Raw genomic sequence first — 27,615 nt, 5'->3', positions numbered from 1 at the left:
GGCATTCTGTAAGAGCTCGTTTGATATCTGCAACTGACTGATTTTTGGGTGACCGCTGTAACGCTCGGGCATGTAGCTCGAGTAATGTCACACGTCTGTGTTGGGGCGGGGTTCCAGGAGGACTTCCCCCCGAGGCCCCTAAACTAGAGTCGTCGACGGGTACTGTACGTGCTGGGAGAGTGACTGATGTAGCGGGTACATGTACTGTAGGCTGGACCGGGGGTACCGTAACAGGTGCTGCAACGGGTGCCCCGGTGGCTGGAGGAACAGGAATTACATTATTTACGGGAGCTGGCGGAACAGGATTTGCATATTCTGGGACTGTGTCGTCCAAATAGGACGAGAGAAAAATATCAGCTGCGGTCGGTTTGTGACGTAGCTTAATCGGAACTAATGGCGGCGGAAAATTACATGGTGCTTCCGGGGTTGCTTTCGGCAAGCCCTCGGCAAGAAGAGGATACATACCCTTAATGAGGGCATTTCTCTGTCTGTCTGACTGTTCGGCTTTAACTCGTTCACCTATTTCGATCAATTCCCTTTCTTGGGCTTTTTCTGCGGATTCCTTACTTAATTCTGTTTTTCTGATTTCTTTTTCTGTTCTTCTATGAGATTCTTTGCGCCATAACTCGATGGCATCCTTCTGGGACTGTCTGGATTTCTTTTTCCATAATGCTTCTTCTACTCGCATGATACACTCGGCATCCCATGTACCTGACATGGGCCATCTGTATTTCTCTTCCAATTCCTTGGTGTACTCCACCCATAAATCTAGATATAATATGGCACTTAAGCCATGCTTATGATACATAAAATGACCTGGACTGTCCCTAGGCGGGACAGGAACTGCTTCCTCTAGCAGACCTTTTCTAGTTCTTAACTGACGTAATTTCGAGAACAAAGGCATAATTTAGGCTGGAGTCTGGACACAATACAATACACGATAAACACAATAATAACTGGAAAACGAATCACTCATACCACGACATTAAAAACACATGGAATAACATTTAAAATAACAGTTCGAACAGAATATTACCTGGTATACTGAGAACAGAAACACATGAATTTCTCGAGAACAGAACTTACTAGAATGACTAGATGCACTGCTAAACAGCACGAAAACTTACCGGTCTCATAAAGAGACACGTCAGGACCCGCATCCACCTAGGTGGACACTTCGTGTTGGATCTGTGTACCCAAACCCACGGACCAGAGACAAATTACTCTTGACCCTGTCTAGATACTACCCCAGCAACGGTACTCACCGGGCAGCAAGAACGGAAGGCCTCGGACTGGACTGGACTGCTACGACGACGGACTGACGAACTTCGGACTTCAGTTACAGGTGGGCCTCCGGATACCTCGGACCTTGGACTCTCGGCTTGGGCTCTGGTCGGGACTCGCCGCGTTCCTCCACCGCCTCGTCTGGACGCTGGACCGCAACCTCCGTCTCCTCCGTGGGCCTGAGGGATACTTGAAGCAGAAATATCTGCACGTGCACGGTATGGTTCCGTCACGGCTGCAGAGGATCAGGGGGCCTGCGTGGCTTCTCCGGCGCGCGGGGAAAGGGCAAGTCCCTATTCGGGTGCCATTATGTGGTAAATAAATAATTAATTACCGGTTCTATTTTTCAGGATACTCATATAAACAGATAGCTCAATAAATAAGAGTCAAGATTCGAGGTAGCTGGAGTTTACAGGCTTTAATCAGGCATAAAGGACAGGAACAGGACAGCCTGTACGGGAATAGGATGGCAGCTGCCGGGGGCAGGATCTGGGAGCATAAGGGGGCTAGGATAGCTTTCAACATGGGTGCACAGCATATATACTTGAACAAATACATTACATTCAATACAGTAGGCGTAGCAGTAGGCGTGGTTCGTAGCAGTCGCGAAAGATAAGGGCAAAATGATGTAACAAGAAGGCGTGTACAGGGCGTATACATAGACATGTGATGCAAACGTAACAGAATATGTCATAAAAGGGGCGGAAACATGGAGGGGGCTACCTGAGCAGCTGGGACCTCTAACCTAGTGGTGCGCGCAAACGGGCAATGACGTGTTACCAGGGAGAACTGGGGGCTATGACTTCTGCGCTAGAAGAGGAGACTAAAGTCTGGAGTGTCGGAGCGACATGTACCCAGGCATATCTAGTATCTGGTGTTTAGAGTACATGTTGATAGAATCCAAAAGTTATCAGGGCAAAGGCTAATAGACTCTAAGACTGGTGCATGCATAATTCTATATGTAGTGCGTGTGCGAGGAATATTCTATGAATATTAATACAGTATTTCTCTTACATGGAGACATAAAGGCTAGACCATGACGGAAACTATTGATGCGATTCAGTAGCTTAGGAATGCAGAGAAGGAGGGATGGACTGATAACTAGAAACATAACATATTCTTGGCAGACTGGGAGGCAGAGCCAGGCCGGGCCGGGCACTGCGTGGCAAGAAGTAAGCTAAGGGTCAGGGATGAAGGTGGGGGCTGTATCGCTCCTCGGAGAGGGTTCAGGAGACAGGAGCTGAATCTGAGTCCGGGCCCTTTTGAGGCCTAGAAACGGGGACAATTCAATGAATTAACGTGCACACTGTAAAATGTGGCAACGTAGGTTTACATAGGCCTAATATTCGTTGCTTTCATGATGACTGGAAACTGGTATACTAGAGATGGACACAACTGTAATTGCGTCTTTAATCGATCAGAGGGGAATACATGCATATCGATCATGCACATATAACAAAATATGGGGAACACGTAGGCACATATAACATGGCAAAATTTACTTTTCCACAACATAGATACAAAAACAATCAACTACTGGCACTATTTTTCAGTGCTGACAATGTATACATTGTGGCTATGTGGGGCACCTTACGTAGGCTTCTGATATCTCTGGGATTTGGAGACACCTTTATAAAGAGGGTAATGGCATGCTCCTCAAGCCTTATATAACTATTGGTTAATAGTCACCAGTATAAGTCAAGACTCTCCTGCATCTCCACTCTTGTTTGAATTGTCGGTGAAACCCCTCACCCAGCTCAGAAAATGTGATGAGTAGTGCCAGAAAAAATAGATTGCAACCTTTTCAAACTGTCCCATGTTCAATTCCTAGTAATCCAGCTAGACACAGAATGATTCCTGAGATATCTGAAAGAGAAATTGCAAAATCATAGGCGGCCAAGTGTTAAATCTGAACATAGACACATGGGAAATTCTCAACCTCACGCTTTCTGTGACAGAAGATGACATATTTAAGTATATTTCCTTTTAAATTGGCTAAAACAACAAATATCTTGGTAGCCATCTGATGCCAGCCTGTAAAAGCCTGAGCGTAGCACATTATCGTAAACTGTTTAAAGAACTGCAAAAAGACATGTGAAAATGATGTAACTACTCAACATTCTAATCTGAAAGAGACTATTATATATGGATTCCATACCTTAGAATTACCCCCAGGTGTCAGACTGTATCTGGAGAACTTTTCTCCAGCAGTACCCCTGTGCGTCGCTAGGTGGCTTTGGTCGACTCTGCTTTTGTCGTTGGCATTGTGATCGCCGGTATTGACGTTGTGGTATCTACTGAGACGCCGCCCCTGCACGTTGATGTCCGTTATTTCTTTTCCATGCCAGACAGTTCAGATCCGGAGAGAGCGGTACCCTTAGTCATTTTTTAACTGGGGTTTTTTGATTTGTTGTCGACATCTTTTTTGAGTCCTTCGACTCCTAAAGCACACAGGTATGTCACATCGGTAGGCGGGCTTCAAGCCTTGTGACTCTTGTCACAAGCTGATGTCTGTCACGGATCCAGACCTTGTGTGCCTTTGGTGACTGGACCCGAAGTCGTGGTCCTACTGTCGGGCCATGAACCCGAAGTCTTTGCGGGAGCGGTACTAAAAGCTTCAGGAGGCCCAGCAGTCAGCTCTGCTCCGCTCGAGGTCCCGGTCGAGAGGGAGATCGCCAGACCGGTCGTGGAGTCACCACCACCACCACTTCTCATCCAAGTCTTCGGGTAAGTCGATGCACAAGAAGAAGGCGAAGAAGCACCGTCGCTCTTCACCTTCCCCCCATCTGCCCAGATGACACAACGCAGGACTCGGAAGGTCATCGTCCTTGGGCTCCCTCTTTGGGCAGCCCGACTCCGCCGGCGCGCCTTCAGACCCCGTGGACTCGGCTGGGGGTTCTAGGTCTTCGATGCCGGTGGCTTCGGCCTTGGCGCCGCAGGGCCCCCACGGATCCAGGCCTGGTTCCGTAACAGTGCCGGTTGACCTTACAACAGCTCCTCCTGCACCGATTCCATTGATGTCGCCTCCGCCACTTCCGACACCAGTCGTGTCCCTGGCCGGCGTCGACCCCGGCCTCCCCCTCACCTTGGACACGGAGCTGGACCAGAGTCGTCCGACGCCGGTACCAGCGCCGAATGTTACTTTTGTGCCACTATTCTCTCCCGGTGTTTCCTATTGCTCTGAGTGGCACCCAAAGGAAGGTGAGGAGGACTGGGAGGGGTCCGTTGACTCTTTGGCAGACCAGCTGGAGGAGCCGGACTGGAGAGAGGAGTTGGGGGAAGCCAGTGACCTGGATACCTCCCCAGACCTTGGCATGCCTTATCCCCCTACTGTGGCTACGGAAGAGGGAGCTTCCTACGCTGTGGTGTTGCGTAGGGCGGCTGAGGCCTTGGGCCTTGAACTTCCTACAGTGGTAGTCAGGACTAACCTCCTAACTGAGGTGCTTCAGCTGGAAGCAACCTCTTCAGAGCCCCTGCTACCGTTCAATGAGGCCCTCACAGACATCCTTCTGTGCACTTGGTCCAAGCCCAGCACAGGGGTTCCTGTGGATAGGATGATTGCCCAACAGCACCTCCGGGCCCCGGGCGAACCTATTTTCCTCTCCCAGCATCCTACCCCCAAGAGCTTGGTGGTCCAAGCATCAGCATCTAAAGGCGCGTTCCCTTCTGCTCTTTCACATAGGGAATCCAAGAAGCTGGATCATCTTCGGAAAAAGATATTTCCTTCCGCCAGCTTAAGACTGTGGTCGGTGAACACCGGATGTCTCTTTAGCCATTATACTTACTCTGTGTGGGATACAGTTGCTCAGGTGCTGCCACAGTGTCCATGGGAGGCCCGGGTCTCACTCTCCTGTGCCGTTGCGGGAAGGAGAGATGCAGCAAAGTTCGCCATCCGCTATGGGCTGGACACCACCGACTCTCTTGGTAGAACGATTTCTATGTCAGTAGCCCTAAGACGCTACACCTGGCTGAGATCCACTGGCTTTTCTGGGGATGTCCAATCAACTCTTTTGGACATGCCCTTTGATGGCCGTTGTCTGTTTGGCGACAAGGCAGACCATGAGCTTGAGCGCTTCAATGATTCTAGAGCTATGGGCAGATCCTTGGGCCACGCTGCCACCTGTTGCAGGTGCAGTCTGCCTTTCACCCCTTTCGTGGCTACGGAAGGGGTGCCCTATCACATTCCGCCCAAAGCCACAGGCTGGCACAAGCCACCCAGCCTCTGCGGCCAAGGATGTGGGACCCAACGCTGTGGGTCTGGGGGCCAGAGGGCAGGCCAATCCACCAGTTCCCTCTCTGCAGCTGCCTCTAAGCCTTTCTAGTCTGACATTTCAGGGCCACCAGTTGGCAGAGGGCGTCAGGATCCGCCATCACTTCCCCTATTGACACAACATTACGTCAGGCAGGTGGGTTTTGCAGCTACTTCAATCAATAGGAGTATAAGGGGAAAAGAGGTAAGGCCGCCCCCCACTCAAACAACTGTAAACAAAACACGCCTTACCTACTGTTACTACATCAAAGGTTCATTGACCACCCGGGATAGTCTGATGCATCATCCAGATCCTCCGAGTGTGTTAATTAACACTAAACTTATGGGTCAGAGATGTAGATTTAAAGCAAGAACAGAAACAGGTCCCAGTACCACGTAAAAATGTGTGAGCACAGAGAGAGCGCCTCACGGTCGTAACTCCCGAGGGGGTTCCTGGTTAACAATGTCCAGTGTACCCACTTCTCATCATCGGTCACTCTCTCTGTGTAAAAGTGTGAAGAAAGATGACAAAAAAACAAAAAGTGGTATGTAAAGAAAATGACCAATACCACAGTGCACTTTTATAAATAATGTGTACATATGACCCCAAAACCAAATTCTAATAAATAAAGTATTGTGTGAAGTGCAACCAAAATTGTTGAAAAAAAGGTTAATGGTAAGGGTTGCTAGCTTTTTATCTTTATTATGGTGCTGCAAGCCTTCCAGATTAAAAATGGATTTTAATATACCATACAAGTTCAAAGTGCCGACATGTTTCATTGCTATCCATTCAGCAATTTCATCAGGGCAGTCTGGGGTTCTTAATCATCACACTTATATGTGTATCTCGGACCTGTGTCAAAGAGTAAAACAGAACACAGAGGTAAAATCATAAGCACACCTCACCAGGTTTTTGCAGCTAGTCTGAAGGGTCTACTCCCTCCCCTTCAAGACTACCTCTCCCTCCATGCCACCAACACTCCATCGTAATTCGGAGGACCTCTTGTGATTTTTTCCGGAGACGGCAGCATCCCCGCGATTAAATCACAAGAACTGCCAATCCAGTATTGAAGCTCAAGACCACTTTGGATCGAAACTGAAACACACGAAGTCGGAAGGCACGACTAACACATGACGAGGTGATATCGTGCTCTCCCTGTCCCACGAGGAGCCTACCGGCCCACTTCTTTTCGTTGAACAAGTGCCACCGGATTTGGGTGGTTCGTTGGTGCCCCCCCCACCTTTTTTAACCCACATCACCTACCCCAGTCCTGAGGAAGACCCCGTAGTAAGGTGGCAACATAACCTACATCTATAAGGGGTCGAAACGTCGACTTTCTACATCTTCACCTACCCATGACCAACAGACTATGATTGTTGTGTTTCAATATATGGCATAGGTTTTTATTGTTTCTTCATGTGGCTTAGTAACAAATGCATATGTGATGTCAAAGGATGTATTCTGTGACCTCACTGGATCTTTAAATTCTTTTCACTAAACCCCAAATCCTCGCCAAACCACATTACCCACCCCACTCCTTTTTTCCTCTGAGCACATTGTATGAACTGCATAACAAGAAGGACAAAGGCCTGCGTCCTATGTTGGATCTCAGGGACGTCAAGCGCTTTCTACGAAAGGAGAAGTTCATAATGTTGACATTAGCCCAGGTTCTGTCTGCCCTCGACCCTGGAGACAGTATGGTAGATTTGGACTTGCAGGATGTTTATTTCCACATCCCGTCCTGCCAGCCCACAGGTATTACCTATGGTTTAAGGTAGGCCACAAGCATTTTCACTTTACAATGCTCCTTTGGCCTTACCAGGGCTCCTTGTGTTTTCACAAAAGTGATGGCGGTGGTCACAGCTCATCTGCCGAGATCAGGGGTTCCAGTCTTCCCCTATCTTGACGACTGGTTTTTGAAGGCGGGCTCACCCCAGGCTGTCGTCTCCCACCTCCAGACTATGTTGGAATTTTCAAGGCGGCAATCGTTCGGCGACGCTTTTCATCACGAGTGGAGTTGCGGTCTTCTATACACCTTTCCGCCTGTACCACTTCTGCCCAGGGTGCTGAAGAAGCTCAAGCACAACTGGGCCTAAGTCTTCTTGTGGCTCTGGACTGGGCACGAAGAGTCTGGTATCCTGAGCTTTTGAGCATGGCCATCGATCCTACGATCAACCTGCCTCTTCGAGAGGATCTTCTGTCGCAGCAGCAGGGGACGATCCTCCACTCAAACCTGTCCAGCCTCCACCTCCTTGCGTGAAGATTAAACGGCGACAGTTGACAGCTTTCGATCTTCCTCCCAAAGTCTGTAATGTTATCTTGGCAGCCAGGCGTCCCTCCACCAATATGTATACGCCTGTAGATGGAACAAATTTGTGGCATGGTGCACAGCAAAAGCTGTGGATCCCCTCTCTGCCCCTCTTCCGGAGTTCTCCTCTTCATTCTTTCTTTGGCCCAGCAGGGCACTGCTCTGGGCACTCTTGAAGGCTATCTTTCGGCCATTTCGGCCTTTGTTTGCATTCCTGATCAGCCTTCTCTTTTCAATTCCCCTATTGTAAATAGATTTCTTAAGGGCATTACTCACCTCTTTACTCCTATCCTTTTCGTAATGCCCCAGTGGGACTTGAATCTGGTCTTAACCTCCCTTATGTGTGCTCCTTTCGAGCCACTACATAATTGTCCTCTCAGGCTCTTGACCTTAAAGGTGAGGGAGCTTCGGGCTCTTTCTTCTAAACTTCCTTACCTTGCTGATATCCGAACAAGGTTGTCCTTCGTACTAGACCTTCTTTTTTCCCAAAGTTGTTAACTCTACCCACATAGGGCAGACCATCACTTTGACCACCTTCTTTCCGCCCCCACATCCTTCTAAAGAGGAGGAGAGGCTCCACCGTCTGGATCCAAAACGTGCCCTATAATTTTATCTGGATCGCACAAAACAATTCCGGGTGGATGATCAGCTCTTTGTTGGCTGTGTGGGCACTAAGAAAAGTTGGGCTGCGCAAAAACAAACCATCTCTTGATGGGTCGTTCTTTGCATTAAAATGTTTTATTCCTTGGCAAAAAAGCAGCGTCCAGTTAGGTAGCGTGCCCAATCCACCAGGGCGACGGCAACCACTACTGCTTTGGGATGTGGAGTTCCCCTCAATGACATCTGCCAGGCTGCCACGTGGGCATCATTGCACACGTTCCCCAAACACTACTACCTGGATAGCCAAGTCCAGAGAGACGGCTTCTTTGGCCGTTCAGTTCTCCAGGACTTTCTAGTGTAAACTTGGTTCGCAGACCCACCTCCGGGGTTGGTATTGCTGGGGTATCTGTTCAAAGGTAAGGAATCTATAACTAATAGTCTCTTTCAGATGAACAAGTTACTTACCCTCGGTAATGATATATCTGTAAGAGACACATATTAGTTATAGATTCCTTACCGCCCCACCCATCCTCCCTGTTCTGCGAACTGACTTCTCGAGTAAGGGACTCCCTTTCAGGGCCCTAGTTGTGTGCACCAGTGGTCAGTGTCTTGCATGGCTTTGCGCTTCTGGCATGGAATATCGTGTAAAGAACTGACATCAGCACGCAGGGGCGGCGTCTAAGTAGATACCGTGATGTCGTTCCGGCGATCACGACGCCAACGGCGAACGGTGAGTCGACGGAGGCCACCTGCTGACACACAGGGGTACTGCTGAGGAAAAATTCTCCGGATCCAGTCTGATGCCTGGGGGTAATTCTTAGGTAAGGAATCTATAACTAATGTATGTCTCTTTCAGATATATCGTTAACTGAAGGTAAGTAACTTGTTCTTAAAGGGATTGTTTAAAATGCCTCTTTTCCTAAGACTAGTTCATACTTCTCATGTGTTACAAGTAGGTGCTTCTATTGAAAGATCATAGGCATTTCAGTGTTGGGTATTAAACATAAATGAAATCGAAATCAGCCAAAGGATAGCAATGAATCATATGTTTTAAATTGAAACTAGCTTAAGCAGCCTTGTTTTTAAACAACCCTTCCATGAGGTTCTGAAACAGTAACCTTGTAAACATCACCATTTATCTCCATCTTGTACAATCCTTGATTCTCCCCCAGGGAATCAAAAAATACAATATAAAGTCTAAGATTTGGAACGAGAGTGGATCCTAATCCTAAAATATATGGAAGATGGTGTCTGTCTGATGAGAAAAATATGAAGAACTTGCTTCAATATAAAAGCAATTGTGGGCTAACGAAACATGACTGAAACTGACTGCATACTCTGCAGGATGGGAGCTGATACAGGGCTGTGGAATGTTATAAAAGTTTTAATTGTCACAGTGATTCGAAGCTTCAGAATTTATCCAGTAAAAAACACTTGTCCTATGCGCTGAAGTTACTAATTATGGCAATATTTGTATGATTTGAGAACACTTGTGGAAAATTAGTGCGTTTTGGTGAACATTATCTGCGCCATCTTGCCTCTTCCCCTGATGCCACACTTTTGTCGTGCGCGCCCGCCATTTTAAGATGTCCCGATCAGAACAAACCCTTTTGCATGCCGTTGGCCTCTGACATGGCCCTTTGCCTTCACCAAGCCTGCACGCTGACCACCCCCCCCTGCTTGCACCTGCCTTGAGTCATAAACCCCTCTTCGGCGCTGCTCTGCCCCCGGCCCTCATCCTGTTCCCAGCGCGACACCTCCCTGCTTTCCTTTCATGATCTCCGGCCCTTAGATGCAAACCCCTTTTTCCCCGTGAGCCCGTTTTGTCCTCCCCGTTCCCAAGCCGACACCCAGCCCTGCCGATACCATCCTTGCCCCTCCCCGTACAATAGAAAGCTTCCCCCATCAAAGAATCCCCGGGTTGATCAAAGCCCCCCCCACCCCATGAGATCCGATCAGACTCCCCTCATTCCGTGAATCGGCGGATTATCCAGCTGCGCGATGCTCATCACCTGTTGTGACTAGGGTGGGGACTTTAACTGTAAATGTGTATGGGAACGGGCCCAAAGGGGAGTTCCGAGAATGTCTTTTCCGCACATCAAAGCTTTAAACATGTATGTGTAATCTGCAATAAAGTCATAAATGTGGATATAAGAGGCCAGGCCTCAGAAATACAGTTAGAGCACCTCAGAACGATACCTTCTGTCCGTTTCGTTGTGTTCTCCTCCGGAGAGAATAAAAAACCTTGTTTCCTGCTTTCCAGTCTCCAGCGCCTGCCTCTTCATTGATTTAAATAACTAGAGGGTCACAGAGGCAATAACGCCGGGCAAATATCGATTGTCCCCGACCCGATTGAAACTGTTTTTACAATTGGCGCCCAACGTGGGGCCCATCAGCGACTCGTGGATCCAGTGGGAGAGGTCCCGACGACAGAGTGAACGACTGCAACGATCGGGAGAGCTCTTGCCCAATAGACCCTCGTCTGGCAGCCGATCATCCGAACTTCACTAGTTCCGAACAGACCTCTCTCGAGTGATCTACGGTCCTGACTGGGAACCATCAGGAGTGCCGTGAGAAATACGAGAAAAAGAGGACGATCGGGCGCTGGATTCGGAAGACAAGAAACTGTCCACATGGTCCGGGTAAGGTCGTGTTGCCACGACAAGTTGCGAAAGAATTTGTTTTGATTGCTTGATTGTTCAAAAATACTAGTATTGCCTTGTTTATTTTTATTTAGAGATTCACTGTCTGCAAACGGAGAAGCAACAGGCTCTCTCTCCCTTTGCAAGCAGTGGAGGATAAGTAGGGTAGCAGCCGTGCTTGTTCTTTTTCTCCCCCACTCAATAATTGCTTGAAACTGAACTGTTGTTCACAAACTATTGTTTCCTGGAGATTCTCTGTCTGCAAGCAGGGAAGAGACCATCCTTTTTGCAGATAGTGAAAAGGGTAGGTAACGCAGATCTTTGCGGTCCTACTTATTCTCCCCATTGTTATTTTGTTGGTCTATTGGTTTTTTTTGGATCCATGAGGTATTCACTGCCTGCAAACAACGTAGAATAGAAATATTCTGTCTAGTCTTTGCACCTAGTGATAAGATAGGCAGTGCTGACTTTTTAGTCCCTCGTTACGAGCCGTCATGTCTGTCTTCTCCCCATTGATAAATAGCCTGTTTAGCCCGGACCGGGTGTTAGAGGTGGACCATATGGCTCCACTAGAAGGCACCCCTAATAAGGACATGTTCATAAACTATGGGTTAGTCACCATAGCTTATAATAAATTATGGCACAGGTATACCGAAGATAGCCAAGACAAACAGTGGCCACTGGCAGGATCCTTTGACCTTGATAAAATAGAAACGTTAGAAATAGCCCTTCGAAATAATAAGACGACGCCAATTATGCTCGACAGTCTCGGTATGTGGCGCAGAGAGGCTACGAAACGACAGAGAAAAGACGAGGATAAACCAAGTAGGGAAATATACCGACAGGACAACCCCAGGACACCGCTACCCACAACTTATCCCCCGACACTATACAAAGGACGACCAGACTTAGGGTCAGACCAATGCGCTTTTTGTAGGTATGTCGGACACTGGAAAGCCCAATGCCCGACTCTACTGAGCGTGAGTAAAAGCAAAGGGCCGACAAGAACGACAGACCGACAGTACGAGAAAAGGCGCGAGACAGAGAAGAGCCCGACTTACATAGACAGACCAGACAGAACCACCACGTTTGATTATGCCCGATGGCACAGATTTCGCCAGGAAAATCTCAGCGGCATGATCAAGTTCTCCTAGGTCGGGCAATGTCAAGACGGGAACCCAGCCTCGTTTAAAATTCACAGACGGAAAGAGATAATTATGACCGATAACTGTTTTTATATTTGTCTTGGGTCTTTGTATGTCGTACTTGTACTGTCCCCCGTCTGAGTTCGTGTGTATGTAATGTACAAATCTGCGTCATCCCTTTTACACGTGTTTCCGTGTTACTCGACCCCTGTTAGCAGAAACTTAGCATAAAAGCAACCTGGAAAGAAAGAAATGATAAAACAAAATCCGTAGAACATTAATAAACTTGAACTTTTAATTTAACACAACAAACAAGGAATAATAACGATAAACTGTAGAAAGTAGAAGTCAAACAGAACATTCGCCCCCCCCCCCCCATTCTGGAACCTTCCAAAGTAGGGCAGGGTTACGGCTACGCCCAACCAACGGCAACCCATATAAGGCGAGCCCCGCCGCCAACTCTTGGTCAGGAAATCTTAACGTATGGGGGAGCCGGAGGAGAGGCGGGAGCCCGCAGCCTGGGCATTTGCAGGTAGTCCCGCCACATGTCTCCTTGGCCGGCCGCAACGGGCCTGGAAAGACTAAGGTAGTCCCGCCACATGTCAAGAGGAGAGCGAGGCACCTCTTCCTTTTCTCTTCCGTCACAGCCGCAGCAGTCCTGGACGGCGGGATGTCCTGCACGTACCTCCACAACAATTTGTCCAAGTTGGGCTGGGAGGGAGAGGCGACGCGGACGAGCCTCTCCCACCTCCACCGGTAGGAGGTTTCCCAGCCCCCAGCCCGGCGCCGAACACCCCCAGTCAGGCGATGGTGCCCATACTTCCACAGCACCGGACACACCATGGTGGCACCCCAGTACTTGCGCAGCACCGAACACACAATGGTGGCACCCCAGTATTTGCGCAGCACCGAACGTACAATGGTGACGCTTGGGGAACACCGGATGTGGAGAGGCCTTCATGCAGGGCGATGAAAAGGAGCGGCATGGAGTGCACCGGGAGAAGGAGACGATGTGAACGAGTCTCCCTCGCCCCCCCAGGTGGGGGCATCACAGCTGCACCCCAGCTGAACGTCCCGCTCTCACAAAACAGGGACCTCTTCCCTTCACTCCAAAGGGTCTCTTTCGTTCTTGCAAACTCGACGAGAGTGGCCCCTGTAGGGCCTCAAAATGGCGTCTGGATCCGCTGGAAGGCGGGCCCCGGCCACTAGAGTAACTTTGGCCAGCCATACAACTCGAACATTTGTCCCATGGAGCACGAGCCCCCATCTCCGACAGCATCTCCGCAGCCTTGAAGATCATACAAAGGTCCCCGGCGGAGCCTTCGGCCTTTGCAGGTTTCCGGTAAGGGACGGCTGCTTCGATCGCCAACGAAACAAACATGACATTGCCACACCTTCTGTTAGCGTGAATTCTAGAACTGCCGAAAAGGACTCTGGTCCAAACTGCCAGTAATGGAAACATTTCCCCCTGATGCTGCTTCCGGACTGTGCCGGCCCCGCCCAAAATGGCGCTGGTATCAATCGGAACTTACGAACACCTCGTGGTGTTCCTTCGCACTAATATAAACTTGATGTTCTGAGATTTTTGTGATCCTTTGTACACTTGGCTAGAAAAGACAAGGAGAGCTCACTCGACGAACAGTATGAAAAGATCCCCGTTACAAATGTTGACTACGAATATACAATGTATTATATCTTTATAACTGATGTAAACCTCATTTACGATGCATACGTACGGTATGCATATAGGAAATCTGATTACAACTGTTATGATTATGTTTCTAAATTATGAAAATATATGCCCCCGAACCCCCAGCCAATTAATAGACGTTTTAGTCTCTTACAAATGAATGAGTAAAACTTTTCCGATGTTTTTACTGTTGCAAACGACACCCCCCACTGTACGCACTTTAGCCATTGCCACGACCGACCAAATACGACCACACCCTCCTAATCCATATGCTGAAATGAATTTGCAAAATAAAGTCTTTGAAACTATGGACGGGTATTGCATGCTTTATTTTAAAACAATATGGGATGGGTAGGAAAGTTCTTTTTCTGTGCACCCTACTCTGCTCTCTCTTTAAGGTTAAAGGAAGATAGTTGCCCAGCCCTGGAGGACGGATCGGATCGACAACACGACACTCCGTCTTAAAAGTACGCGACTGACTCATGAACTCTCGCGTAGAGGAAGACCGTGACTTCCAAGGATGGGTAAAACGAATGGTGTAAATGAGGGAATGTAAAAGGAGGGTGAAATGAAATAATGTAAATATTGTAAAGTACAACGTTCCAAAGTAGCAGGGACCCAAGAACCGAAGAACTTTAGAATGCCAAGGCGTTGAAAGAGGTTTAAGGATCCCGATAGTGAGATATACCCTTTGACTAGATACCTCGCACTAGGCCCCTCTGGTTTCCTTTTTATGTTTCCCCGCACACGCCCTACATGAACACACTACCCCCCCCGACTCCGAAAACCATATCCCCGGGGACCCTGCCCCAAGGAGGAAAGACGAGTAAAGGGTAAGTAAAGGACTTATGAATCCATGTATTTGAATGCGCGCGAATGCTGTCTCCCCCACCCCCCCCCTTTTTTCCTCCCTCTGCAGGTTACATCAGAGATTACAGCCAAGGTGTGGCGAAGATCTGAGACCTTGCCACGTCTAAATACGCGAAACGGACTAGCGCCGCGGGGTGGTGTCTAAGCACGCCTGCAAACTACTCACGTATCGGACAAACCCGAAAAATTAGCACAACCTGATAAAAAGTGATCACCCTTAAACCAGACCGGACGAATGAACCCACGTCACGTATGATGCGAAACTGTGAGGGAATGTGTGTGTGTGTGTGACTGAGGCGTTGACCCAACTGGTCAAAGGACCGAGAATGCGAGAAAGTGCGACAAAATGGTACCTCCTTTTTTTCTTCTTTCCTTTTCTCAAAGCACGTCCCCTCTACCCTGTCTAATGCTCAAACTGCGTGATTACAAGATTCTAACGCGGACTCGTGAATACCCTTTACTGTGTAATGCACTAAATAGCCTTTCTTGAATGCACTGCCGCCCCCTCTGTTGCACGTGTACTATTTAGCCTGCCGTTGCACTCTCTCTCTCTCTCTCTCTCTCTCTCTCTCTCTCTCTCTCTCTCTCTCTCTCTCTCTCTCTCTCTCTCTCTCTCTCTCTCTCTCTCTCACTCTCTCTCTCTCTCACTCTCTCTCTCTATTTTTTTTGCACTACCACTCTTCCGAGTGGTTAGCCCCGAAATTGGCAGATTGCCGCCCCTAGCACACCACCTAATTGGCTTCAAATACCGTCAGTATTTGCACAAACATTTGTCTTTAATACAATCACCCTGAGGCCGCGTCATTACCTCTCCTTTTCCGCTAGAAGTCAATGAACCCAGGTTGGGCCGTAAGGGAAAGGACAGGTAAGACGACAGAGGTTCCCTAATCTGGCCCGAAATAAGGGAACTACATGTCAACGGCTCCTATAGTATAAAACAAGGACCTCAGAATACGCGACCCTCCCCTCCCCGAATCGTCGCAATACCCAAACCAGAAAAACGATCACCCCCGCTACCTCCCCTGTCTATGTCCCTGGTTGTCTCCCATAAAACCCCTGTCCTTCCTAGTTAAGTAACCGGGCTGTAAAAGGTTACGTAGGACCCAGAATGATGTTTTACAAGGTTAACAGACTAGACCAAGGTAAAGAAATCATCAAAATGAACCCCGCAGTAGTTGAAAAACAGGATGCACCGATAGAAAGGAAATGTTTAGCCATGTTCGTCTCTCAGCAAAATACCTGTGTAGTACCATGTTGACGACTCACTGTACCCTTTTGTAAATGTGAAACTCTAGAGAACGGCATATCTTTGCCAGATTTGTCTCCCGAAGGTGGGTTACCATCAGATGAACTGTCATGCCTGTAATAAATGATTATGAAGGAAAGTCATAGTAAATCCAGCAGGTCCGCCACCGGTCATTCATATGCCAGTTGTGAACGTTAAAAATGACGGACATTTTCATTCTTTGCCTGGAGCTGGGAGAGAAATAGACTTTTTTGATTATCTTCATCCGAAAATTTTCTAAAAGACTGTCTTTTCAAACTTGTTTAAGGGTACTGCTGTTGGAGGAGAGAAGGACCGGATGTGGGAGCACGAGGCCCGACTGCAGACTAAGGGACACCTGCGACATTAGCCAAGGCGAGACCACGACTGAAAAGAGCTGCAGGACGAGGCACTGTTTTCGACAGCATGAAAAGAAAGGGTCGACCTGATGCCCCTGCTCGACGTCCAGTGCCTGTCGACCAGTCCCCGCTCTCTGAATTCCGTCACACGCCCGCCTATTTGAAGTCTCTCGTTCCCCTAGTTTGTCCCTAATTTGGCCTTGCTCCATCCCCCTTTTTTTCCTCTGACCTACCCTATGGACTGTTTTGAACGCTCTTCTTCCATCGGAACTTTCTGACAATCACCTCAAAGGACACAGGGTGAAAAGGACCTTTCCGACCAGAAACGCGAGGAAAGGGTCGTGCCCTGCAACGCAGAACTTAGAACAGAGCCGGACTTGTAGCTCCACCGCCGGTGCTCAACAGCGCCAACGAAAGACCACAAAGAACAATGAGAACTCGTAAACTTTGAACATTTGACATCCTCAATCACCGTTTTTTGCCTCATTTCTCTCCCAGCCGCCATTGTATTGAGCCTGCTCCAAACCGAATCTGAAATATGTATTAACCTGCCAGTTCACGTTATGATATGTACTTGCTGCTCGCCGTTTTTTTGTATTTCATTCCTATGACTTTCCTGCTGAACAAATTTATCAAAGTTTATCAAATAGGTGCACCTCCTAAAAACTAGGAACCTCAAAATGTATTGTTTACAACTCTTTTTTCGAGGGTTCCTACCGGTTTCTTTCTCATGCCCACCACAATAGACCCGAGTAGAAAATGAACCAGCAAGATGTCTTGAATATGTTAAAGGGAGGACTGTGGAAAATTAGTGCGTTTTGGTGAACATTATCTGCGCCATCTTGCCTCTTCCCCTGATGCCACACTTTTGTCGTGCGCGCCCGCCATTTTAAGATGTCCCGATCAGAACAAACCCTTTTGCATGCCGCTGGCCTCTGACATGGCCCTTTGCCTTCACCAAGCCTGCACGCTGACCACCCCCCCCTGCTTGCACCTGCCTTGAGTCATAAACCCCTCTTCGGCGCTGCTCTGCCCCCGGCCCTCATCCTGTTCCCAGCGCGACACCTCCCTGCTTTCCTTTCATGATCTCCGGCCCTTAGATGCAAACCCCTTTTTCCCCGTGAGCCCGTTTTGTCCTCCCCGTTCCCAAGCCGACACCCAGCCCTGCCGATACCATCCTTGCCCCTCCCCGTACAATAGAAAGCTTCCCCCATCAAAGAATCCCCGGGTTGATCAAAGCCCCCCCCACCCCATGAGATCCGATCAGACTCCCCTCATTCCGTGAATCGGCGGATTATCCAGCTGCGCGATGCTCATCACCTGTTGTGACTAGGGTGGGGACTTTAACTGTAAATGTGTATGGGAACGGGCCCAAAGGGGAGTTCCGAGAATGTCTTTTCCGCACATCAAAGCTTTAAACATGTATGTGTAATCTGCAATAAAGTCATAAATGTGGATATAAGAGGCCAGGCCTCAGAAATACAGTTAGAGCACCTCAGAACGATACCTTCTGTCCGTTTCGTTGTGTTCTCCTCCGGAGAGAATAAAAAACCTTGTTTCCTGCTTTCCAGTCTCCAGCGCCTGCCTCTTCATTGATTTAAATAACTAGAGGGTCACAGAGGCAATAACGCCGGGCAAATATCGATTGTCCCCGACCCGATTGAAACTGTTTTTACACACTAATAATGGCATTTTTGATTATGATGTGGATCACTGTTTGTCAGGGTTTGCGATTCAGAAAGGCACTTTCCTGAATGATTATTCTAGCATGTGAACATTCCTGTGCTCTTTTTATGTCAAATATGTTACTGTTAATTTCCAGGCTCTGCATTTCAGAGGCTCTCTTTATGTATGGGCTCTGCTTAGAGCAGCTCATTGATCTTGGCAGAGGTCTGAATATAACAGCATTTTATTTATGCTGGACTTTAGAGTTCTGAATACATCATTATTCTGATAGAACCATTTCTTTCTAAATTTGATTTCTTGAAAGCGTATTATGAGTTGCCCTTACAAGTTACCTTTTGCACATTCACTCACTTTCACAGATTTTACTGTTAGCAAATCCAGATCATATTTGCAGTCCAGGGCCTATGTTGCCATTTGAGAATCAGAAATACTGACCAGAGTCTGCCCTAAGCCACTTGAACACATTTTGTAATTCTCTGAATTTGTGCTAGTGTGGTCTATATTTACATGAGCAGACATGCATGCTTATTTGCCAATGCGAAAATATTCTCTGAATTTTGCTAGGAGTGTCCCTGGAAACCTGCTACTGTTGTACGTCCCAGGCCTACTAATGTAAACTCTCATGAATTTCTAAAATTCGAAAATTTTCAACCATACTATGTCACAGATCCAAGAGCGCACATTTGTGACTTTCTTTAAGAGTCGGTCTTCTAGTTCATTTTTTTTACGAGTTGACTTTAGTGGTTTTACAGTGTTTCTCCATCCATCAAACACATTTTATTTAATGGGAGATATTGTATTTAAAGGAGTCCTTTAAAATTGCGGGTTGATTTAGTAAAACTTCGTCTGCTTTTTGTAAAGTTTCACATTTTTTTTTAGTACATTCTGTTTTGAAAGCAAGCACAGCACAGCACAATAAATTAGAAAAACTGTCTGCATTCTTTGTCCATAGTTTTTCAAGCTACAAACATATGTTGCCACGTTTTGTTTTGAAAGCTGACAATAACTAGCTTTGCTTCCATTGTTCTGCATGCATTCATGTATCTATTGTCAAGAACTGTATAGGTATCCCCAAACTGTTAAGGTTTGTAAACATGTACATGTTTTTATATTGAAAGAACCGTCGGTAATGCAAGCTGGATTACTGATTTATATGTACAATTTTGAACGCCTTGTTTCTGTGGATACATATCAAATCTTATCAAACAATCCTCTTCCCCAAAACCATGCTGTAGTGATGCAAACAAACAACAACAGTGTTTGTGTGGCAGGATTTGAGCTTATTTGTCAGTGGACAAAATAGACCTAAAGACTTGTTATCATTGACCCCTGGAATTATGTCCCGGGCGTGGGATGAATGTTGACGTGCTTTAAGTGCAGCAAAAAAGGTTAGAATCTACAAATATCTAGAGGCAGAGATTAATATAGGCATGGTCTCATTTGGGCACTGGAAGCATGTAGGAAGAACAAACTCTTTCAGTAATGCTGTACTGATAATATAAGACATATGCATGCCTCGAAATATAAAACATAGTGAGGCATGGCTGCAAGAGTGACTTCCCAAACATTTTCTATGACCACCCTCAAATCACTCATTTTTATTTACTCTTATGAAACTCACTCGACCTTGGGTTTAGGCACTCTGTATCACATCATATATGCCATCTGTCATTCGCCATTGTACTTATAAACACACACACACGCTCTCTCTCTCTCTCTCTCTCTCTCTCTCTCTCTCTCTCATGCACACGTTCAAATACACATACACACACACACTGTCTCTCTCTCTCTCAAAAGCATATGCAACATACATTAAAAGGTTTTAAGTAGAAGGAAGAAAAAAATGCTACTGCCTAAAGGTGATGGCCCTGTACTTGCAATAAAAAAGTAATACAACAAATTACACATTGCAGCGGATTACCTTCTTGGAATATTACTGTGCATAGTGCATCATTGTTTTAATAATCCAAAATGGCTGTGACATTAAGAAGCACTGTATGAGCCGCCTTGGAATGGTAATAAAATGATATGCAATGCACAATACCATTCCAGGATGGCTGCTCTGTAGAGTTCTCATAGGGCGACCATATAACAGTTTCCATGTAACAAATTACCTGTCTACAGGTATTAGCACGGTGCAATAACAATTCAACTTTAAAAGGTTTATTGCCTTTAATAAATGCTTTTCCCTTTAAATAAATCAGGCCTGCTGCCTTTCTCATAACATTTCATAATAAACCGATCAAACCAATGGCTTCTGACACAGCGTTATCCAAGGAAACAGTCAGACTTCAGCATTATTCATTGGCTTGTTACTGTGACCAGCTCAGCCCTCCTGTGTCGAATAGACGTTTTATTATGATGCAACCTCCAAACATCCAGGTATAAAATGACAGATGCATACAAAATGCATTTGGCAAAACAATATGCACCCAGTGCTAAAATGGCCTAATAATCATTATAGCTGTGGAAATATTCAATCCTAGGGCTTGTAGGGTAAGCAACATAAAACCTTTTTCTACTACAGTAATTTGTGCGATTCTGTGAAACAAAATAAAACTGTGTACAGGCTTTAACAACTGTGTAACAGGCTTCATTAATCCACCTTTAAATGCCTTCTTGCTTTATCGTATGCTTTTCAGTCAATAAGTTGGGGTATCTGTCTTTCTTGTATCTTTTCATAATACCCGATCAGACATTTGGCATCTGATATAACCTTTCACAATTTACAAAGCATGCCTATAAGCTTGTTCATTGTCTTAACAAGATCACCAACTCTGGTTTGTTTTGCTAGGCCCAAGCTTTCCCAAAAGGCAAAAAAGCAATAATTTGCAGTAGAAGCACACACCTTTTACACAATCAAAGCTTGTGGAGAAGATAAACATGTGGGCATAGTGTGAATCCCTCTCGCAGTGCTGCTTCTTAAATTTCTTTCTTTTCTGATCATATATGGTCTGTGACAGCTGCAATGTCAAGCTGGACGTAATTGTTTGTTGTGAATGGTGCTCATCATGTCATATATTAGAATATGTTTCAATTCCAAATAATGCATTTCTGTATTTCATTGTTAAAATATGCTGTTGTGTTTTCTAGATGGTGATGCCAGGGGATGCAATGGAAATGTTAGAGTTTCAAGAAAAAACAATAAACAGTTCACATTATGTGTTGGAATTGATGCTACCAACCATTCACCTAACTCTGCCAAGCAAAGGTTTTTACGAAAAGCTTTATAACAGGTAAATGCATAATAATATGTTACACTTAAATGCAAATTCCCATGTTTCGTAAGCGCTAATGTCGCACTTCTTTTGTTCCTTGTTGTTTACCATATTAGAACATGCATTCTGTGCTATTATCAGCCTATACGTGCCATGTCATTTACCATGCAGTCACCATTTACAAATGATATACAGTGTGTACAATAGGAGAACAACTAACATACAGGTATTCAAACCTCCTATATAAAAACAATCCCAACATATATTTCCACGCAGCCTCCACTATATGCACACTCTTCTCTCCTAGAGCCAAGCATGCAGCTATTTTCCTACTTCTGCAACCACTAACATACGCTTATGTACCCACCATGAAATGCACACACACACCTACTAAGATACAGCTACACAACTGTCATACATGCAACACATGAACCTTTAATACATCCAAACACTCGCTCACCAGTGTTTTACATGAATCCAACAACAAACAGTAAAAGGATATGTCTTCACTCATTTACAGATAAATTGTCAGGTTAATCATCAGGCAACCTCAGAGGACATATTGAGACTAATTAACTCTATGGTCAAGCTGTGCCATAAGATGTTGCCGTGAAAGTGTGTCTTTGCCATATATAAACCAGAGACAGGCTAATCTTTCTTATTATGATATATTTGTGAAGAAAACTTTGAACTTAGTTAATTGATACATTCTCTATGATTCAAATTATTATTTTGGTTCTCATGATAACATCTGTACTTTGGAGGTCATTGAAATATATTGACTGACGTCTGTAAATGAAACTACTAATCAGTACTTCTCAGTTTTTAACCAGGTAGAAGAGTGACATAAATACATCACGTTTTGCCACTCATTCATTTTAGTTTCATACAAGTGTATGCACTGTGGTAAATGTAGTCATTCATGGATTAGACAGAGCAGACAAAAGTGACGCAACATAGTAGTTGCATAGTCATGTACTTTTACCTCTTTGACACGTGATTTGTTATGTGTATGAATCCTTTTTCCAGTACTGAATGGCGAGACTTGTTATAAAACATACAATCCTATGTGGGTGAGGGATTCAAGCACCCTTGTTAGGTGCCACTCAGGAGTTCCCCTGTTAACATAACTAGATTCCTCACCGTCAGACTGGTTCCGGAAACTTTTCAGTAGTACCTCTCCATGCCAGAAAGTGGTGCAGTGAGGCTCTGCACTGACTCACTTCTGCTCCAGAAATGGCATGTGGGGTCTGTATAGGCACCACTCCCAAGAGCCGACATCAGTTAATTTATTTCTTCACCACCAGACGCAGTTCCATAGCTCCTCATCTCTGAGACATTTATCTCAATATTTTCCAAATTTTCTTCAGTGGTCAAGGGATGTTACCCCTTAAAACGACAGGTTTTAGGCCCTGTAAGGACTGTGTTCAAACAACTATCTAGGATGGATCCCCATCAGGTGGGTCTGCATTAGCTGGTGTTAAGCCACAACTCCAAGGCCTGCAACAAATGCACATTGATGAACCTGAAGGCCGTCCAGGAACATGAGGCAAAACCTTACGTTGCCAAGCATAAGAAGACCTTGCATCTGGACCATTCCAAGTCTCGCTCCTCATCCAAGGTTCGATCTTGGTGCTTTCCTGGAGTCGACAAAGTAGCTCCAAACGACAGTCCTCATGGCACTTGAAGTCCTCAGATAAGCGTAAGAAACACAAGAAGTCAAAGTGGGATTCTGCTCCCTTGGGTCACTCTCATTCTCCTGAGCAAGCACAGGGGCAGCGCCACCCTTCTCGATCTCACTTCTGAAGTTGGCTGACCTCGGGCCAATCCCGCAGCTTACTCTTCTGCCAACTCCGTCTGGCACACCTTCAGGCCCACGAAGCTGAGAGACCTCACTTGGGATATTGGCAGAAGGTTTGCTCTGTGTGGTTGCTGGGTCCGACAAGCCTGTCTTGCTTACGGCTCTTGTTCAGACTATGCTAATGGCACTCAGACACACGCCGTCCCTGTCCAATCGCTTGATTCCAACAAGGTGCCTCTTCTACTTGCATTAGTAAAAGGTTGACAGCGCACTCTACATTTTCTTTTTGGGACTGATTTGAATAACGACTGTGACCTGGGTGATGATTTTGCTCAGCCCTACCAGGCTGGCAATTGGTACGAGGACTTAAAGAAGGCCAATGGCCTCAATACCTCCCTCAAGACAGGTTTTTTTTCTCCCTCTCGACCATCTACAGAGGAATCCACTTCCTAATCAATGGTGATACGGAGGGTGTCTGATAAACTTGACCAGCTCCCCACTTTGGACGCTAAGAGCAAGATCTTGACAGAAGTCTTTCATCTGGAGAAAACTTGTTCTGAGCTCCTTCTTCCATATAACAAGGCATTGACAGATACCCTATTGGAGCTTGGAACAACCATTGTTTTGATTGCCCAGTCAATAAACAGATTTCCAAATGTCATCTCCCTGCCCATGGTGACCCAGCTTTCCTTTTTCAGCACTCCTCACCAGAAAGCCTAGTGGCACAGACTTCTACCAGCTGCTCTAATGCCAGCACATTTTCCACCACTCCTCCTGATAGGGAATCTAAGCGAGTAGAAACATTCTGCAAACATGTCTTAACTTTTACTATATTGGCCCTCCGATCTGTTAACACCAGCTGTTTGTTGGGACACTACTTGCAGGCCATTTGGGATTCTGTAGCACAAGCCCTCCCTGGTGTGCCTAAAGACCTTCATCTTGTGCTATCACAGGCAATTCAAGATGGGCGAGATGCAGCCAATTTCACAATTTGTTGTGGCTTGTTAGGGTTCCATCGGGCAGGCTAACCCACAACCGCCATGAGCAACTTACGCAACAGGATGAAGGCAGTCACCACCTGGATGAAGGACAGCTGCCTCAAGCTTAACTTGGACAAGACGAAGTCCTCATCACAGACTCCACCCCCTCCACCTGGAACGACTCCTGGTGGCCGGCAGCGCTTGGCATCCCCCACACCCACGGACCACGCACAAAATCTCTGCTTCATCCTGGGCACCTAGCTCTCAATGAACCTCCAAATCAATGCTGTTTCATCCTCCTGCTTCCAAACGCTCCACCTGCTATGTAACATCTTCAAATGGATCCCCACTTAGTCCAGGAAAATAGTCACCCATGCGCTCGTCTGCATCAGACCACCTTCGCCACTGCACTCTATGCCGGCACCACCTAGAAACTCCAAAAGAAACTACAGAACATCCAGAATGCCTCCGCCAGACTCATCCATAACATCCCACGCCGCAGCCAACTAAGAAACCTTCACTGTCTACCTATCAACAAAATAATTACCTTCAAGCCCCTCATGCACGCCTACCACGGCCTCCACAATGCTGCACCTGAATATTTCAACCATTGCCTCTCCTTCAACACTCCCTCTAGACATCTCCACTCCGCCCAACTGGACCTGGCCACCATCCCACGGATCTGCTAGACCATGGCTGGAGGAAGATCCTTCTCCTACCTTGCTGCGAATATCTGGATCTCCCTGCCTCTGCACCTCAAGCAATCACTATTGCTGCTGCAATCCAGGAAGCTCCTCAAGACCTGTCTCTACAACAGTACTGCAGATCCACCCCCCCACTCAGTGCCTTGAGACCCTCACGTGTGAGTTGTTGCGCTTTATAAGAATCCTGATTGATTGATTGATTGAATCTTGACCCATTGTGCCCAGGGAACTATAGACCTACTGCGTTGAACTTGCTCTCTTAATTTCTGAGAGATAGGTCCTTTCAATTTTTACTTGGATGTCTTTGCATTACAGAGTGGGGTCCCACAGGGCACCTCGTTAAGCCTAGCACTGTTTAACATTTACCTTAGTCCCTTAATCAACATTGTCAAGGAATTTGGAGTGTTGATCATGTCTCCTTACGCGGACAATACACAACTTGTCGTCTCACTTTCCCTAGAGATAGGCCTAGACCAGCAACATCTGGCCGCATGCCAAAAGAAACTTGCATGATGGATGGCGATAAAATGGAGGTGATGGTTCTAGGAAAAAATACAAACCCTCAAGTGAATATAGAATGGGCAGACGGTTCAGGAACACCCCTATTTCCCCCATAAATAGCCTTAGAATGTGGCTGACAGTGACTTAACTATGGAAGCTCAGTCAAAAAATCTCACAGCTTCTTGTTTCGGTATGATCAGAATTCTTACCATCTTACCCACTCTCTCTAGGATAATAGTGGTACAAGCACTGATCTCTCTCATCTAGGTTACGGGAACTCTTTCTATCTGGGCGCTCCTCAATACATCAAGAGACTACAACTGGTCCAGAATGCTGCTGCTACGCTGATTCTCAAACTGCCCAAACACGCCTCAGCAAAAAGTACATTAGCCACATTGTACTGGCTCCCACCATCGGACTCAAACAACTGGTCACATCCCCAACCTACTCAGCAGGACACATGTTCGACCTCATCGTCTCTGCAAGCAACAACATTGCCGTCAGCCACACCCCAGAGCCACATTGGACCGACCGCCACTGTGTCCACTTCTCCTTCACTAAACGCACTATACGCCACCAAGCCCACTATTATTCTCTCAGAAGCTGGAACAAGGCCACCGAAGACCAACTCACCTCCTCCATCAGAAAAACCCGACCACTGACATCCATAGATACCAGCAACTCAGCGCGCAACCTCCACCGCTGGATCTCCGACTGCACTAACACACTGGCTCCCCTCAGGAAACCCTCAGTCAAGCAGCCGTCCAGCCGGTTCTCCCCGCCCTCCAACACATACAGACGACTCAAGAAAAGATGGAGGAGCAGCAAGATCAAGGCAGACCACACAGCCTTCAAAACCGCTGTTACAGCACACCACCACCTCATCAGACAACAAAGTAAGCAGCCATACAGAAACGCATCAACGCCAACGTGCACAACAGCAAAGAACCTTTCGCCATGATTTCGCCAAACCCAGCACAGACAGTGGACATTCCCCCCTCGCAAAACCTCTGCGATAACCTTGCCACCTTCTTCCATTGCAAGATCAAAGAGATCTATGACAGCTTTACAACCCAAGACCCACCCGCCCTGCCCTCAACCACTGTACCCAATCACTCCAGTCCTCAGCGGATCTTGCCCAACTGGACCACCCTCACCTCTGACGTCACCCTCAGGCTCATGAAGAGTATCCACTCCGAAGCCCCATCAGATCCCTATCCTCACCACATCTTCAACAGAGCCTGCACCTACATCGCACCTGAACTCTGCTGCACCATTAACTGCTCCAACGAGTCCGCCACCTTCCCTGAAGACTGGAAATATGCTGAGATTAGCCCCCTGCTGAAACACTGGCGACCTAACAGACATCAAGAAGTACAGACCCATCACTTTGCTCCCCTACCCAGCCAACTTCATAGAGAAAGTCATCAGCACCCAACTCTCCGAGTTCATCGAAACAAACCTCATCATGGACCTCTCTCAATTAGGCTTCAGAAGTAACCACAGAACCAAAACCGTTCTCCTCGCCGCTACTGATGACATCCGCACCCTCCTTGACTGAGGCAAGACTGCCGCACTCACCTCCTTGACCTCTCATCCACCTTCGACACCTTCTCTTACCACGACATCTGCAACAAAGCCCTAGAATAAATCATAGGGCAATTGAGAACCCACGGAGGTCAGCTGCGGATTGGCTCATGGATCCTTTCTGAGCCCCACCCTCTTCAACAACTACATGGCCCCTCTTGCTGCTATCGTAGGAAGCCACGGACTCAACATTGTCTCCTATGCCGACGACACAGCCACGAAGAGGAACTTCCATGACTGGATGAAGGTGGTCGCCACCTGGATGAAGGGCAGCTTCTTAAAGCTCAACTCAGACAAGACCAAAGTCCTCATCCTGGGCTCCACCCCCTCTGCCTGGGACGACTCTTGGTGGCCTGCAGGACCTCCCCCGGACAGGATGTCACACCTCACCAGAAGCGATCCAGCGCCATGCAGCTCCACACTGTATGAATGAAGGTAATCTCCTTTGCGCTGTAGCAAAGCCATGTAGGGAAAGCTATCTCTCCCATGTACCACAGACAGTATATTGTGTACTAGGCTCTGTGGAGGTATTTGAGTAGTATCAGTCACCAAAATTGCTGCCTTTCAGGTCGTCTCCAAAGTTTCGGTCAAATCATCATTGTCTAGTGTGCCAATACTGCCTCCCATGCCTCTCTAATGGCAGGTAACGTGTTTGAGCTATTCGTGACGAGTGACTGGTATATGTTCACTATTTTTTAGCCCCAGGCACCCTGGAGGAGCACACCC

General features: G+C 46.9%; 1 protein-coding gene across 1 annotated transcript in view; it reads left to right on the top strand.

Moving 5' to 3' along the window:
- Positions 1 to 27,615, top strand: part of ATG2B (autophagy related 2B) — a 1,105,913-nt gene that overhangs the window by 371,186 nt on the left and 707,112 nt on the right. Inside the window, exon 18 of the mRNA XM_078660122.1 lies at positions 21,192 to 21,334. Within this exon, the coding sequence (XP_078516248.1) occupies positions 21,192 to 21,334 (143 nt within the window). The remainder of the gene's footprint in view (positions 1 to 21,191; positions 21,335 to 27,615) is intronic.

Source organism: Lissotriton helveticus, chromosome 9 (assembly GCF_964261635.1).
Source record: "Lissotriton helveticus chromosome 9, aLisHel1.1, whole genome shotgun sequence".
In the NCBI taxonomy this organism is placed as follows: domain Eukaryota; kingdom Metazoa; phylum Chordata; class Amphibia; order Caudata; family Salamandridae; genus Lissotriton; species Lissotriton helveticus.
The sequence above is the reverse complement of the archived record's forward strand: the minus strand, read 5'-3'. Positions and strand labels throughout refer to the sequence as shown.